The 17,711-nt window shown below is 44.3% G+C and overlaps 2 protein-coding genes across 6 annotated transcripts in view; one reads left to right on the forward strand and one right to left on the reverse strand.

Moving 5' to 3' along the window:
• Window positions 1-6,519, reverse strand: part of LOC130549964 (ras GTPase-activating protein 1-like) — a 54,848-nt gene extending 48,329 nt beyond the window's left edge. The window contains exon 1 of one of the 2 annotated variants that reach the window (XM_057327291.1): window positions 4,854-5,793. In XM_057327291.1, coding sequence (XP_057183274.1) covers window positions 4,854-5,224 — 371 coding nt within the window. In that variant the 5' untranslated portion in view covers window positions 5,225-5,793. Of the gene's footprint in view, window positions 1-4,853 lie in introns of both variants that reach the window. The other variant, XM_057327292.1, reaches the window with a different exon arrangement.
• On the forward strand, window positions 1,042-17,083 carry LOC130549963 (uncharacterized). Of its 4 annotated transcripts, none has more exons than XM_057327290.1 (3): window positions 1,042-1,245; window positions 13,428-13,828; window positions 13,907-17,072. In XM_057327290.1, exons 1-3 carry the CDS (start codon window positions 1,089-1,091, stop codon window positions 14,291-14,293), a joined length of 945 nt encoding a protein of 314 aa, XP_057183273.1. In that variant the 5' UTR covers window positions 1,042-1,088; the 3' UTR covers window positions 14,294-17,072. The 4 variants fall into 4 exon arrangements, with proteins under 4 accessions (XP_057183273.1, XP_057183272.1, XP_057183271.1 ...); XM_057327288.1 differs by having other exon boundaries at window positions 1,043-1,245; window positions 13,907-17,083; XM_057327289.1 differs by having other exon boundaries at window positions 13,428-17,073.
• Window positions 17,084-17,711: the final 628 nt, after the last annotated feature.

Raw genomic sequence — 17,711 nt, forward strand, 5'->3', positions numbered from 1 at the left:
CCTAATTACAACAACATAATATTTGTGTGTATGTAAACATTTTGCAATGTACAGTATGTAAAAGCACTGTGGATTATCTAATAATGAAGGCTAAATATTGGTAAAGTAAGGCAGTTACTGATCAACATTATATCAATATAAAATTCATAATTGGAATTAGCGTCTGAAAGTCTATCAAAGTAAAAATCAAACGCTTCCGTGTGTATCTGTGTAAGCGCTCGGTAGAGAGTGCGATGCAATAAGCGGGTTTCCATCACTCTGGTTTTATTCGCATTTTGAAGTTTCGCATCAGAAACGAGTGATGGAAATGCCAAATTTCAAATTAAAAACCCTTAATTCGCAAAATGTTTTTACGCTCGCTTGGGGTGGTTTTTCAGTTTTGCGAAAAAGGGTTAATGCGAATAATGGGAGATGGAAACGCATTTGCCGAATAAATTCCCCCAAAAAGCCACGTAACTGCACTATGAGACGGCGTAACCTGACTAACCAGAGAACTGATCTTGTTACACAGCATGAGAAATGTTGTTACGGTCATTCTTAAATGCCTGAGCAAAGTCGTCAAAGTATTCTGTAATTGCCTCTTAGAACTGTCACGACTGTTTCCCAAACAGCAGGCATCCACAAAAGCACAGCATTTATTGTGTTTCGTAATCGTCTGCTTGCGCAAGTATTATTCTATATGAAAATCATTATATTCAGTGGCTACTTTTCTTACTGATATTTAGTGGCAGTTTATTAGGAAGTGACGGTTGACTATTTGGATGGAAACGGTGCTTATTCGAAAATGTTTTATGCGATATTCCAATTTTGCGCATAAGCTAAATTCGCAACTTTGGATGGAAACCCGGCTAATGATCATTTCACGTGCTTCCGGGTTTGGTTGCGCAAGCGCTTGGTAAGGAGCCATTCAAAGACATATCCGATGACCTTGGAAACACAATAGTGTGGCAAATCACCCCTTGCACAATTAGCGTCGCCCGGGAAACGGAGGAAATCAAGCACCTGCCGGTCATCAGCACCTAATTCTAATCACCCGCTCTATAAAGAGAGCGAGGGAAGAAGACACAGACGGGCAACGTCTCCAAGGCATGAGGACTAACATTGACTGTTTTCTCTCCCCCTCCAGAAACAAGTGGCTGACGACCGGCAGACCTTGCACGATCACCCACAACAACACTTCTCCCACACCCTGGAGCACAACACAGAAGAGGAGCACCCAGGAGTTTGGACTTTTCCCCACTGGCGGTTGTACCCTTCACTTTCACTATTTGTAAATAAAGCACCCTCCGGGGTTTGTTAATGCTATTCTGTGTACGTCTCGTTGCTTCACTTGCCACAATAGCCAATCAGAGGTCTTTCATAATCTGTTCAACAGCACTCAAAATGATAGCGGGAAATGCAAGTATCGTCACATTTAGTACCGACTGGTACTGAAGTTTGGTATCGTGACAACACTACTTTAAAGTACAATGGCTTTTTATTTATAACTTGTACTACGTGGATCTAAAAGAGCACGAAACAGGCGGATATAACAAATCATAGTTATGCAGTAGTATCTACTAGGGATGTAACGGTATTGTAAATATCGAAGTATTGAGACAGCAAATTTTTCCTATATTATCGTGGTCGCATGACGATAGATCTTCCAGGCAAAGTGTAGTTTTTTCAGCCGAATGGAGCGAGTTCAGGGTAGCGGGAACTACAATTCCTATCAACCCATGCGTGCCCATCATCCTCTGCGCTCTGCTGCCGCCCGCTACAGATCAAGTTGAGCGAAAATGGCGGATGCCGCTAGTGGCATAGAAATGGATTTACAAATTGTTGAAGCTAAAGCAAAATTATAAATAGGATGTGTGGAATAGAGGTCTGCACGAGCTAAAAACGAAAGCCCGAAACCGGCCCGTACCCGGGATTGTTTAACCTGACCCGGCCCGACCATTACAGTTACATTTTAAGCCCGAACCCGAAGTGCGTTTAACAGCAAGCTTTGTTGAAGTATGCTGCATTTTATGATTGCTTGCGATAATAATTAAACAAATAGCTACATGTAGGCAAACACAGTTTCATCAAGGCACGGCGGCCCCCTCAGCAGTGAACACACAAGAAAAAATAAGAAATAGCACAGACTTACCAATCACTAAACTTTGTTGTGGGTGAACAAGTGTAAAAGTCAAAAATAATTTTTGAACCCTTAAGCGCCGTCCTCCTCTGATTAAAAGTTAGCCCAGCTACACTGAAGTTCCTCTCGCTGCTGCTAACGTCACTTGCAGGGATGCTGATGAAGGACACTACGGGCCAGTCTTGACAGTAATGACAAGATCATAATTCTTCCAGAGTGCAGCTTTCCCTACATCATTTTGAACTGTAAAACGTTTTCCATCGCTAATATTTTGCTTTATCGCATGCATCTTACCATCACCTGCTGTGTTGTGACAACGAGGACAAGAGCGGGAGCACGTGCGTAGAACAGTTTATGCGAAAAGTGTGCGTTTTTGCTCGTTTTTTTTTTGTGGTCGCAACGCAGCAAACACACAAGCACAGGCCACGGCACGCAAATACTTGTTTGTATATAGCCTATATATTTTTTAGTTACAAACCCAAACCCGAGGCTATTTGTTAAACATTAACCCGAACCCGACCCGAAGCACGCGAGTTTTTCGTGCCCCATCGGGCTCGGGTCAGGTTGCAGACCTCTAGTGTGGAAGCATTTCGGTTTTCCCGTGACAAGAAGGGAGAAAAGGTGACGGACAGACAAAAAACAATATGCAGACACTGCGGTGAAGTACAATTCGGGGCATATGACTAATATGAAGAGCCATTTGTTACATCATCACCCCGAAAAGTTTCATGAAGATACGAGGAGTAAAAAAATAGCAGTGAATGAGGCGAGTGAAGCAGTGAATGAGGCGAGTGTGTGAGTGAGTGAAGCAGTGAATGAGGTGAGTGTGTGAGTGAGTGAAGCAGTGAATGAGGTGAGTGTGTGTGAATGAGGTGAGATGAGTAGAACGCGACCCGCCACCAGTGTAGGCTGTGTGTGATAGTCAATGATAGTGATAGTCACTGATGTTTCCCGCTGCCGCGCACAATCCAGGACGTCATTGACAAGTTTACAAACACACACACACGAGCGCATTACTACGAGTCGCTGTTTGCTGTGACGGATTTCTTGAGCCCGAGTTCGAACAATTTTATATATGAGACGTTTAAAACTAAACTAACCGCAGAGGAGTTCAGGAAACGTCATTTATCTGTATATTACTTTAGACAGCACTGGATCATTTCAAATCCATTCACAGCAAGAACGAACGACAGGCGAATGCTCTTGTTAAGTTTTATTTGATGTTATATTTACATGTGTTGTGTGAACATGAGGAAAAGTGTCCTTTATACAGTAAAATCATCGTAAGAGCGTAACACAAGATCTTTCATTTTGCTTTAAGGGGTAACACTGTTAGCAATTAAACATACTTTTTGACAAACACAATTTCTGTTTGTTCAAATTAATTTAGATTACAGTCTCTCTATTTAGCACCAATCAATAACAAAGCTTCTCTGTAGACTCTGCAGATTTGGTTCTGCGTATTTAAAGAGATGCAGTCATCAAATAACTTTTTGTCAGTATCAGTAATACAGTTACTTTGGGGAAAATAGCATTCCTGTGGCTCAGTGGTTAGAGCATGGCACTAGCAATGCCAAGGTCGTGCGTTCGATCCCAGGGGACTGCACAAATTCAGAAACAAATGCATAATACAATGCAATGTAAGTCGCTTTAGAAAAAAGCGTCTGCCAAATGCATAAATGTAAATGAATAATTGCATTGCAGGCTGATTTAAGTTGTGCACCTAAATTTTTTGCTTGCGCTGCTAAAAGTAAAAAAAGTTAAGTCTGGAGCCCTGAACATTACATTATGGAGTATGGACAATAGACTATCAAAATATTCACATTTTTTTGTTTTAAAATAATAAATTGCACGGCTAAACAATAAATTAAAGTGTGACAGGGCCTTTGTGACAATTTCCAGCTGACGACAATGACATCACTCATGAAGTCTTCTGGCCATCAAACTAATACCTACATAAGACTGTCACGATTGTGGGAAGTTGAGAACTATCGGAGATAGCTTTGGAATCATCAATTAGAAATGGTTAAAATTATATCAAAATCGCTGTATATCATTGTCATTTACTTCATTATAAAATTATTGATTCGTAAGCAAATTATTTCACTACAATAACCATGGTTTAGCTTGACTCACTAAAAAGAGATAACCTTGTTTATAGACAAGACAACAGTATTAAAACTCACTTATTATCAGCCTGTTCTTGAGCAACTGAGATAAAAGAGAGTCATAATATCTATAATTTATCTTAGGCTTGTGTAAAACGGCGTTAATTTACATGCACTCATGGTTCCACAATGTCTGCAAAAGGAAAATCTGGATACATGAGCAGCAAATCGTTTACAGAGATACTGTTGCCGTTTGAAATCTCCGTGTCAATGATAATAACAGATCAAAACTACATTACAATAAAAAACAAGAATGCAGTGGGAGAATTAAATACTTTGAAACTACAGCACTATTGCAATACACACCATATACACAACCACACATAATCAGAATAATGATGCAAAATGTAAAACAAATAAGCATATGCTTAGAAATTTCTAGAGTTTTCAGGAATATTTGTCAATGGATCAGTGTGTTGCGCTACTATCGCCCGCAAATGCGGTCTACGTAGCCAGTTTGAAATGTTTTAAAAGACAGCCTATTGGCAATTGCAGGCCTGCGCCTTCTTATAACCCATACCAGGAGTCCATACATTTTTAATAACAAGGGAGAGATGAAAACTTACTGGTTGGTGGGCGGCGCGGAGAGTGGGAACACAACCTCCTCTTCCTCATATTCCGGTCCATCCTGTTGATCACTTTCATCCACACTCCCGTGCACCCCGAATCCAGGCGGCGGCGGAGGTGGCGGTGGTAAAGGTGGGAAGACCGTGGGCCCGTCAGTGGGGGACATCCGGCTGCTGCCCGGACCGTCTGAAGAAGGAGACTCGCAGCCAGCAGAAGTAGCTCTCCCCGTGAGATCCTCTCCAGCGCTAGGATAGATCATCACGTCAGAATTCGTGACCCGCACTCGTGCGGGTTTAGAGTAAAGAGGAAAGTGGGTCGAGTCGGGGCCTCTGCTGCCGTCCGATCCCCTGTCCTCGCCCCTAACCTCCATGCAAAAAATGAGAAGAGAGCCTAAGCTTCTTCTTTAACTTTGTTAAAACTTCTTTTTCCAGTCTTTTAAAGCGAATGAAGAAAGTTTCCCGGTGAAAAAAGAAACGCACGGAGACTTTCGAGCTGGGCCAGCTCAGCGGCTAACATGAGTTAGGTCTTCATTGTTTCCTGAGTTTCACGTTTTCACATAGACGACAAGATACTTTCAAAAATGATGACGGTTGAAAACCCGAGTATGTGCAGTGCTGACGTACTGAATTCCAAGTTCGGTATGGTGTCAGTTAAAACCTGTAGGAATGTTTGCTTTTTATTGTCAGTCTTCGTGGTTGTTTTGTTTCCATTCAGAAACGCTCCGATCTGCTACTTTGAGCTCTTAGCAGCTAACCGATGGTGTCCAAAACGCATTTCTTCAATCGTGCCCGGTTAATGGGCGTTAATGTGTTTTCTCCTTTTAATTAATTACCCCTTTTTCTTAAAATTGCTGGACTGGTGGAACATTTGCCACAGCTGCTCCCAGTCCCACTACTTTCCCTGCGCGTCCCCGCTCATGCGCAGACCGAACTAGCAGATCGCCGAACCGATTCATACACATGCGCTTACAAGCTTCCGTGCGATCTGCGATCGACAGAGCGCAATCTAGGTTTAGCAATCTATGGCTGCGTTGCAGATGGGGTAGAAAAGCAATAAATATATAATAAAGGACAAACATTGAACAAAGATATACTGCAGTAAATATAAAAGAGAATAAAACAGAAAAGTTAATTTATAGTAAAAAAGTAGCCGTAAGTAGTATTTTAGTTAAGGAACATTCATTTATTGATTTAGAGTTTCATCTTTAATTAAATACTGTATTAGTGATTTAAAAAACTCCTTTCATTGTGTTTTTTCCTGCCATTAGGGGGCAGTGTGGCTCAGCCGCGTGATGTCATCAAATGCCGTTCTTTCTCTCGCCTCTGAGCTTTCAAGTGCTCAAGTTAGTTTTGCAACGGGTTTATCGCGAAAGTAGTAGCAAAAGTCAAGGCGGAAAAATTGGAAACTGCAGTGACAGATTTGAGAGGTTGCGGATGCCTATTTGTGGTTGCAATTCAAATCTGAATCTAGGAAAACGTGTAAATATGTGCTATGCATTTGTATCTGCCAATGTATTTTGTAAATGCCAGTTTACACATTTGTGACTATTTTTCTGCAAATTCAGAAGACAGATTTGTGAGTTTTGTCTACGAGTGCAAATCTCAACATTCAACTTCAGTTTTTTATTTTACAAATTTTCACATTGGGGCTGTGGGTGTACATTTTAGTGTACATGTACAAATACTTACTTTACAAGTTCACAAATTAAAATCTACATGCTCTCAAGTTTTGCTACTGAAATACCGTCATACAAGTGTATTGAAAGCCAACAATAATCACAATTCGCGTGCTTTTAATCGCCGTATTAATATTAAAACACCGATTTCTTAACGCCGCCATATGGAAAGCCGTTTGGTATGGAAAACCGTTTGGGTATCGAAAACCAACAGGTTCACAATTCTATCGAAAGCCAACAGGTTCACAATTCGCGTGCTTTTGATCGCCGTATTAATATTAAAATGCCGATTTCTTAACGCCGCCAGGCGCTAAATTAACATCTGGCACGCGCGCGTCTTATGAAACCGTCTGACCGTAGTGTTATCTCAAATACATATCCAGCTTAACTTTGTGGAAAACAAAAATGGAAAGAATTGAAAGAAAAACCAGCTGAAAAGAAAAACATGTAACTAATGCAGTATGTTCCAGGAAGCAATGTGTAAATGCGGGTGCGTAAATGATGTCAGAATTGGGAGTAAAGCAAGTCGTTGTTAGTCAGCAGGTTAGCTCGGTTGGCTCGCAGTCGCATGTTGTGTCTGTAGCTGGTTCGAGTCCCGCTCGGACCATTTGCAGATTTTTACATCGTTGGTCTTGTTATGTTTATCTGTGTCACAGGGATTTTTTTATATTTCAGCATTTAATGCGTGGTTAATATATAAAGATAGTCAGGAATAAGAGCTGTTTTTCCACAACAAATTTACAGTATATTCTAAGTTTCTTAATCGCTCCCGACACCATCCGCCTCGCCAACAGCATTTCAATAATCACCTTAATGCACATCACCTGCCCACTTAAATTTCATTAGCACACGATCACTCACATTACCTACGGGACATATTGCCATTTACCTCCATGAAGAGACTGACGCTACCCTGTGTGGAACTGACATTCAGACGAGCATTTAGATATAAATCGGCTTAATTTGTTTTCTTTTAGACTTCACTGTGTTCCGTTGACCTGTATTGAGGCTCTGTATAAGTTCAATGCAGGCTAAACAATTAGCTTTTATTTATTTTCATTTGACAATGTATATTTATCTAAGATGGCTAGGTGTCTTTTTCATTTTATTTTTGCATAAAGGAAACACTTTGTTGTAATGCACCTGTTGTTCTGCATTAAATAAATAAAACAATATATATTTCCATTTAAAACTTCTGTCTTTTGCATTTAAAAACATGGTGGAACGATCTTCCAGATACAGTCCGGTCAACCACGTCTCTCTCTTCATTCAAGAAACAACTTAAAACATATTTTTTTGTAAATGGCTGGTAAATGTTGACAATACAAAAAATATTTGAGACACAAATCTTGTGTATTATCTAATATGCGCACGTTCTGGATGTTCAGTCAGGGTAAGATCAATTTTGTGACTTATAATCTTTGAATAACTCTCAACACTGCACTCTATTTTCTCTTTTACTGTATGTAAGTCCTTTAACCCAATAGTCAGACTCTTTTTGCTTAAAGTGGACATGTTTTGCAGTAATATGATGAATGCAATTTATTTGGCCAAAAATAGTCTAAATCTGTGCATTAAAATGCATGATAGTATTTTTAATTATGTTTTTGAAACATACGCCACCAGCCCTGGATCCCGTACATAGTTCCATGAGCTGAATAATATAAAGAATGCATAATATTTTTTATTTCAAATGGAAATGTGGCTGTTTATTTTTAGTAACAGAAGCTTCTTTGTAGTTACACACATGATATAGCGTCAGTCTCTTCACGGAGGTAAATGGCAAGGCATTTGGCATTGACTAGGGCTGTGTTGTTTTAGTTAATAAGTTCATGCTTATTACATTACAACCATTGCGCACCATTATTTTTCTTATAGTCAATCAATTTCCGTTACATGGAAATTAAAATCACATACTGATAAAAGCATATCGAAAATGCGCTGCAAGTCGCTTTGGATAAGCGTCTGCCAAATGCGTAGCGTCTTGCTGTTCGTTCGTCCTGTTATAGCAAGAAAGTCCATGATGTGTGAGTTCAGTATAGGCTTTAGCAGCAAAAGTCAAGTGCAAGTCGTTAACAGAATGTTGATACGGTTGTGGAAATTTCCGTCGATTTAAAAGAGCTCTTATTCCTGCACATTATTGATTATATAAACAATGTGAGTGTTAATTTGACCTTTTTTAACACTAGCGATTTTACTGTGTGGCTTTCAGCATAGTCATCATTTTTATATTGTTTCATATGCTTTGTCGAGTCAAATTAATTATATCTAGATGCTCGGCTGAAAGTCAGTTCCACACACGGTATAGCGTCAGTCTCTTCACGGAGGTAAATGGCAATATGTCCCGTAGGTAATGTGAGTGGTCGCGTGCTAATGACATTTAAGTAGGCAGGTGATGTGCCTTAAGGTGATTATTGAAATGCTGTTGGCGAGGCTGTATGGACGGTGTTGAGAGCGATTAAGAAACTTAGAATATACTGTAAGTTTTTGTGGAAAAAGAGCTCTTATTCCTAATTATCTTTATATATATAAAAAAAATCCCTGTGACACAGATAAACATAACAAGACCAACGATGTAAAAATCTGCAAATGGTCCGAGCGGGACTCGAACCAGCTACAGATGCAACATGCGACTGCTAGCCAACCAAGCTAACCTGTTGACTAACAACAACTTGCTTTACTCCAAATTCTGTCATCATTTGTCAACGCCTGGCGGCGTTAAGAAATCGGCGTTTTAATATTAATACGGCGATCTAAAGCATGCGAATTGTGAACCTGTTGGCTTCCGATACAGTTAACCTAGGTGAACAGCACTCTTGGAAATTGTACTGGATGCTCCGAGCCTCCGACTTGCCATAGAGCTCGCAAACCCAGAAGAGGAGGGGATATGTATATTAGCTAATAAGTTTGCATTTTGAGTGACGTGTGACGTTAACGTCGATCGGCGTGCGGCGTTATTTAAATGCGTGGCGGCGTATGATGTTAATTTAGCACAAGGCGGCGCTTATTTAACGCCTGGCAGCGTTAAGAAATCGATATTTTAATATTAAAACTGCGATCAAAAGCACGCGGATTGTGATCCTGTTGGCTTTCGATACAAGTGGTGGTATTTGGACAACGCAGCCTGTTTCTCAACCGGGGGCCACAAGCAACTACCTTGGGATGACTTAAAATAAAAAAAAGACAAAACAAGCAATAAAATAAACCATGTGGAGTGCAATAAATGAGGAGACAAGAGACGGAGATGCATCGAGTCAGCTTTACTTCTCCACTACAAAAATATATACAGTATATCACACTGAACAATGAGCGAGGAGTATCTGCTACCTCACGTTAACCCGAAAACTACCAATCTACCCCTCCTCCCTTAAAGGTACAGTACCTTGGTGAATGTCTCTTTCAGTCTTACTTGTGGGACACCACACAGCCCCCCCCCAGAATTCACCCATACAAACAGGGCCAGACCGAACAGGTACCCCAAATAGAACATAGGGCTCTATTAACTAGTGCAAAAAAAAGAAAAAAAAGAACAGTCCAGCTCATAACAATGCCTAGGAAAGGCAACGTATAGGGGGGCAGACCAGGTGGCCATAATGGCTGTTCTTATCAGGAGAGGGGCGAACAGCAAGGGGCAGGGCAGGGGCCGAGGCTGCCGCAGGGGGGGCGCCCTCGCCGTGGGGGCTGGACCAGCTGAGGTGTTTCGCCAACATCCACATGAGCAAGCTTGAGACGGTCTATAGCCACCCACTCAGGCCTGCCCCCCATATCCACAACGAAGTTCTTGGACCCTCCCACCAGGACGAGGAAGGGCCCATCATAGGGGGGGCGCAGCGGGGGATGATGGCCATCGTGGCAGATGAAGACATACTTGGCTGACGGTAAATCCTTGGGTACGTAGGACTCGGGGAGGCCATGGTGAGACGTTGGAATAGGAACGAAAGCATTGGCAATGTCCCGGGACACAGCACGATGAGAGGCCACCGACCACGGGGCTGTGGCATCTGGAAGAAACTCCCCCGGGACGCGCAGAGGCTGGCTGTACACCATAACCCATGGGAGACGGTCAGCCCAGTCGCAGCCCGTAAGGCGGGCCCTTAACGCGGCCTTCATGTCACGATGAAACCGCTCGCAAAGTCCGTTGCTCTGTGGGTTATAGGCTGTGGTACAGCTGACCTTCATCCCCAGGACCTCGGCGACCGCAGTCCAAGGCTCCGATGTGAACTGCGGACCTCGGTCCGAGAAGAGGTTGGACAGTGTGCCGAAACGGGCCACCCAGGCCATAACGAACTCCCGGGCCACTTCGGCTGATGTAGTAGAGGACAGGGGAACCACTTCTGGCCACCTGGTGGTCCTGGCCACCTGGTGGTCCTGGCCACCTGGTGATCCTGGCCACCTGGTGGTCCTGTCCACCATGGTGAGGAGGTAGGTGTAACTACGGGAGGGGGGAAGTGGGCCCACCAGGTCCACATTCACATGATCAAAATGTCTCTCCGGCACCTTGAAGGGTGCCAAGGGGGCCTTGGTATGACGAGTCACTTTTGCACGCTGGCACGCTACACAGGGCACAGCCCAGGCCCTGACGTCCTTCCACAGGCCCAGCCAGATGAACTTAGCCCCCACCAGCTTGGTAGAGGCCTTCACCCCTGGGTGGGAAAGGCCGTGGATGGCGTCAAGGACCTTACGCCTCCAGCCAGAAGGTACCAGAGGTCGCGGTTGGCCAGTGGAGATGTCGAAGAGGAGTGTAGCGTTGGCAGTGTCAAAAACCACATCCTCCATGAGCAGCGCTGTAGAGGCCGTCCTGTAGGCTTGCACCTCAGTGTCCGCGGTCTGATCCTCAGTCATAGCAACGTAGTCGAGGCCCAAGTGGACGGACCCGGCAACCGCCCGGGAGAAGCAGTCGGCGATGAAATTGTCTTTGCCGGCCACATGCTGAATGTCAGTAGTGAACTCGGGGATAGCTGAAAGCTGACGCTGCTGTCGACCAGACCATGGTTCCGAAGACTTGGTCATGGCAAACGTCAGCGGTTTGTAGTCAATGAAAGCTGTGAAACGCCGGCCCTCCAATAGGAAACAGAAATGATGGAGAGGAAAAGACCCAGGAGCTCCCTGTCGAAGGCGCTGTATTTCCTCTCGTTGTCACGGAGCTTCCTACTGAAAAAGGCCAGCGGCTGCCCACCCACTGTTCACACACAGCCCCCACGGCGTAATCAGAGGCATCCGTAGTAAGAGCCACAGGGGCGGTCGTAGACGGGTGTCGTACAAGGGTCGCATAAGTTGGGCCGCATGAGGGAGAAAACGGTTGTAGAAGTTCACCATGCCCAGGAACTCCTGCAGGGACTTCACAGTGCGTGGGCGTGGGAACTTGGCGACAGCGTCCACCTTGGCGAGGAGGGGGGCGGCCCCCTGCGGGGTGATGTGGTGGCCGAGGAAGGCGATGGACGACCGGCCAAACTCGCACTTAGCCGGGTTGATGATGAGACCATGCTCACTGAGCCGGCCGAACAACTGCCGGAGATGTGTCAGGTGGTTGTCTGCGGACACGCTGGCCACGAGAATGTCATCCAAGTAAACAAATAGGAACGGCATCTCCCACAGCACAAAGTCCATGAGGCGCTGAAACGTCTGCGCTGCACCCTTGAAGCCGAAAGGCATCCGTAGGAATTCGAAAAGGCCAAAGGGTGTGATAACTGCTGTTTTGGGAACATCCTGCGGGTGGACAGGCACCTGGTGGTAACCGCACACCAGGTCCACCTTCGAAAAAATGGTGGCGCCAGCTAGGTCAGCGGTGAAATCCTGTATGTGTGGTACTGGGTACCGGTCGGGGTGGTGGCGTTGTTCAGGCGATGGAAATCACCACAGGGACGCCAACCGCCATCAGCCTTGGTCACCATGTGTAGGGGGGAAGCCCATGGGCTGTTAGAGCGGCGCACGATGCCGAGGTGCTCCATGGTGGTGAACTCCTCCCTGGCGATCGCGAGCTTGGCAGAGTCGAGGCGCTGGGCTCGTGCATAGACTGGGGGGCCAGCTGTGGTGATGTAGTGCTCTACGCCATGCTTAGCCACCGCCGATGAAAATGTGGGTGTGGTGATGTCAGGGAACTCTGCAAGCAGGCGTTGATACAGGTCCCCGGTGGCAAGCGTGTTCGACAGACAAAGCTCCCCCACCCCTCCCAGCGTGCAGGGGTACGAAGCAAAAGAGAGGGCGTCGATCAGGCGGCAGTTTGTAACATCCACCAACAGTCTGGAATCGCAGGGGAAATCTGCCCCCAGGAGCGCAAAACACACTTCCACATACCTCATGCCATAGGTACAAATGGGTGTGCCATTGGCAGCGTCCATCGGGGGGCCATGCCCGCCAGCCATAGTGTCCACAGGCATCGCCGGCAGGATGATGCGCTGAGCCCCAGAATCGACCAGCAGCCGCCGGCCGGACAAGGTGTCAGTAATGAATAACAGCTTGCAGTCACGGCCAGCGCTCACAGCTGCTAATGAGCACTGGCCCTGGCTTTTCCCTGGGCTCCAAAACTGCAAGGCTGGCGACACTGCTTGGCCTTGGCCCCAAACCTAGAATGGTAATAACGTCACTTCCTGTTTGCTGAGAGCGCGTGGTTTGAGTTGGAGCTCTTTCAAACTTATTCTTAATACATCATTTATTCTTGTTATATCTTAAGACTTGTGTTTTAAATTGTTATTCACCGAGGGTAAAAACATATCCTTAAGTATATCCCATACCAAAAATCATCCTTAAACGCACCGATAATTTATTTTTATCGGATCACTCGCTATTAGGCTCAGGCTGTTAGCATTCCCAGCCTGCCTACTTACTGCTTAACACACGGTTCTCATTATTACATCACTAATGGCTAATATTTCAGATGTGTTTGTAACTATGAGTGCAGATGAGGAAACGATCGCACTTCAGTCGGAACTGGAGGCTGTGGAGAAGCAGATCCAGGATCTACTAGAGAAGCAGACACGGCTGCGAGAACGTAAAACGGCGCTGGAAAAATCCAGAGCTGACGCTCGCAAATCCGCGGTAAGTTTTCATCGCGATTTTAATACTCCTTCCACTTCTACTCCGCGTGTTTCTCTGCACAGAGCCCAGGCTTCGAGAACACGGTCAGCCCAAATGAACTTCACTCCTGCACCGGCACACCCACGGCGAAAGGCGCGAGCCAGGACTAGAGCGATGACCCAACCGCCGCCACCGGTCTTCGAGATCCTGACCAGGAACCGCTTTGCCGCCCTCTGCGAGACGGAATGCAACGCTGTGGTCATCGGAGACTCAATCGTCCGGAAAGTACGCGCTTCCTCCACTAAAGGTAAGGTGCGCACTCATTGTTTTCCTGGCGCCCGTGTTCTTGATGTCTCTGCGCAGGTACCTGCGATCCTGAAGGACGATGCTAATGTCGGAGCTGTCGTGCTGCACGCGGGGGTGAATGACATCAGGATGCAGCAGTCAGAGATCCTGAAGAGGGACTTCAGGAGTCTGATCGAGACGGTACGCAACGCATCGCCCACAGCGAGGATCATCGTATCAGGGCCGCTTCCTACCTACCGACGAGGGAATGAAAAGTTCAGTAGACTATTTGCTCTAAATAAATGGTTGATGTCATGGTGTATTGAACAGAAGCTGCTCTTTGTTGATCATTTTGATCTGTTCTGGGAGCGACCTAGGCTCTTCCGCCCTGACGGCCTGCACCCCAGCAGCATCGGAGCGGAACTTCTGTCTGACAACATTTCAAAGACGCTACGCACCGCTTGACTACGTCTCCCAGCGGTAAGTCAAAACTTTAACCATAGTCTGTGTTCCTCCCACTCATCTGTTAGAAATGTTACTGCTTCCAAATGCATAGAGACTGTGTCTGTCCCCCGAATAATACTACAAAATAACAAAATAGCCAAATCTCAGAGAAAAAATCTAATCGTGATTAAACCCGAGGACAATGTAATAAACGACCAAAACAAACTCATAAAGTTCGGCCTACTTAATATTAGATCACTAAATTCAAAAGCAGTTATTGTAAATGAAATGATCACAGACAACAGTTTTGATATACTTTGCCTTACCGAAACCTGGCTTAAACCAAATGATTATTATGGTCTAAATGAGTGTACCCCACCAAGCTACTGTTATATGCATGAGCCACGTCCGGTTGGTCGAGGTGGTGGTGTCGCAACAATCTTTAGAGACTTACTTACTGTAACTCAGAGAACGGAGCATAAATTTAAACCATTGGAAGTGCTTGCGTTGAACATAATTGTTCCAATTGATAGTAAAAAATCCTTGCTTTCTTGTATGTTGGCTACTGTGTATAGACACCCTGGTCCCTACACTGATTTTCTGAAAGAGTTTGCAGACTTCCTATCGGACCTATTGGTTAACGTTGATAAAGTACTAATTGTCGGAGACTTTAATATCCACGTAGATAGTGCTAACGATGCATTAGCAGTGGCGTTTACAGAGCTATTACACTCTTTTGGAGTAACACAACACATCAATGGACCCACTCATCGATTTAATCATACACTAGACTTGATTATATCTCACGGAGCCGATCTAACCAATATAGATAGTATACCTCAAAGCGACGATGTCACTGATCACTATCTTATTACATGTACACTGCGCACTGCAGAAATCAGCCAATTAACTCGTTATCGACAGGGTAGAACAATTACCTCGACTACTAAAGATAGTTTAGCAAAGAGCTTGCCAGATCTGACTACATTAATAACCATACCAATAAATACAGAATCGCTCAATGACATGACCAGCAAATTGGGCACTAATTTCTCTAATACATTAGATGCTGTCGCACCTATGAAGTCAAAAAAGATTAATGAGAAAAACATAGCACCATGGTACAATAGCACCACTCGCGCCCTTAAAAGAGAAACAAGTAAACTGGAGCGCAAATGGAAACAAACCCAATTAGAGGTCTTTAAAATTGCGTGGAAAGAGAGTGCAAACTGTTATAAAAAGGCACTAAAAGCAGCAAAGGCTGAGCACCTCCGTAACCTCATAGAAACTAACAAAAACAATCCAAGGTTTTTATTTAGTAAAGTTGCTAAACTAACAAATAAACAGACTTCACCTGACCTGGGTATTCCGCCGCACCTTGGTAGCAATGATTTCATGAATTTTTTTACAGATAAAATCAAAAACATATGAGACAAAATAGTAAAAACTCAACCTCCAAGTCTGTCCTATAAATTAGTACCAACCATCGCCCCAAAAGAAAGGCTACAGTGTTTTTCACCTATAAAACGGGAAGATTTAATTAAATTTATTGCAACATCTAAACCTACAACTTGCTTATTAGACCCCATACCAACTAAATTATTAAAAGAGTTATTACACGTTGCAATTGAGCCCATTTATAACATTATCAACTCGTCAATTAATCTAGGCCATGTCCCAGGACCCTTTAAACTGGCCGTCATTAAGCCTCTTATCAAGAAACCAAACTTAGACCCCAATGAACTAGGAAACTATAGACCGATTTCAAATCTCCCTTACCTGTCTAAAATACTAGAAAAAGTAGTGGCAACTCAGTTGTGCTCTTTCTTACAAAATAATGACATACACGAAAAATTCCAGTCAGGCTTTAGACCACATCATAGTACTGAAACTGCGCTTGTTAAAATTACAAACGACCTGCTTATAGCATCAGATAAAGGTAACATCTCACTCCTAGTCCTGCTTGACCTTAGTGCTGCGTTCGATACTGTAGACCATAAAATACTTCTAGATCGCTTACACAATTATACCGGTATTCAGGGACAGGCACTACAATGGTTCAGATCGTACTTATCAGACAGACATCAATTTGTCCACTTAAATGGGGAATCATCAAATCTAACGCAAGTAAATTATGGATTACATCAGGGATCGGTTTTAGGACCCTTGCATGCCTCCATATACATGCTGCCCCTTGGAAACATTATTAGAAAACATGGAATTAGCTTCCACTGTTATGCAGATGATACTCAGCTATATATCTCATCAAGACCAGATGATTCCTTCCAACTATCCAAATTGGCAGAGTGCATCGACGATATAAAGCATTTAGTGGTGCAACGGATCATCATTGATCCGTGATCCGTTCGGATCAATATCTTCGGATCGGCACACACGTGATCCGCGGATTGATTTATGAAAAAAAAAGTTGTGCGCATGTTCAGTCCACACACAGCGTGGTCATGGCGAGCGGAGGAATGGAGGAGCTTGAACGCCCCGCGTCATTTAAATCCCCTGTATGGGAGCATTTTGGCTTCCCTGTCAAATATAATGATGAAGGAAAGAGGTTAGTGGATAAAACCGTGACGGTGTGTAGGCACTGTGGCGCAAGAAAGACATATGACAGTGGAAACACATCAAGCATGGCCACGCATTTGAAGCGACATCACCCCGGTGTTTCACTGACAGGAGTGAAAACGAAGGCTGCTCAACAACCGCTTATCACCGCGGCATTTAAGCAGCCCCTTGTTGCACAATCAGACCGGGCTAAAGCCATCACAAACGCTATCGGTGTGTTTATAGGTGCCGACATGAGACCATATTCGGTTGTGCAAAACGAGGGCTTTAAACACATGCTGAAAGTGCTTGAGCCACGTTACGACATCTCTACCTTGCCTGCCTTCACATTGCTTCGGTTTGGGATAGGCAGGTTGGTGGTTTAAAGCCCTGTCCACCTTCTTACTTCTCATTGAACACAGGAGGACCCCTATGTGACAGCAGTATTCTCAAAACGGGTGTAGTAGTTAGTGCTTTGGGCATGACATTGGCAGGTAGGTGGTTTGAAGTCCCGGTCCTCTTTGACTTTGTTTCTCATTGAACATAGGAGAAACTCCCCTCACAGCAACATTCTTAGTTGTCATGAATGCACATATAGTGAAAAACAATAAGTTTGATCCCTGCTCACATGCAACACGGTTTGTCTCATCGAGCATTTATTCATATATACAGAGACATGCAAAACTGTCAAGGCCACACACTACATGTTACACATGACAGGATTATATTTAAAGCAGGTTGGAGGTAATTTTGGGACAGGATCTGTTTTTCATAACTGTCACGTTTCTACCCCCCTGTTAAACGTATTGCATGGATGCATATATTGCCAGAAACAATTCGTTTGATGCATGCTCACAAGCAACACTGTATGCCTCATAAAGCA

Source organism: Triplophysa rosa, unplaced genomic scaffold (assembly GCF_024868665.1).
Source record: "Triplophysa rosa unplaced genomic scaffold, Trosa_1v2 scaffold1_ERROPOS8542417, whole genome shotgun sequence".
NCBI lineage: Eukaryota > Metazoa > Chordata > Actinopteri > Cypriniformes > Nemacheilidae > Triplophysa > Triplophysa rosa.

Excerpts from the sequence above, each read along its gene's own strand:
- LOC130549963 (XM_057327287.1), top strand. The coding sequence starts at position 14,561 with ATGATCACAGACAACAGTTTTGATATACTTTGCCTTACCGAAACCTGG.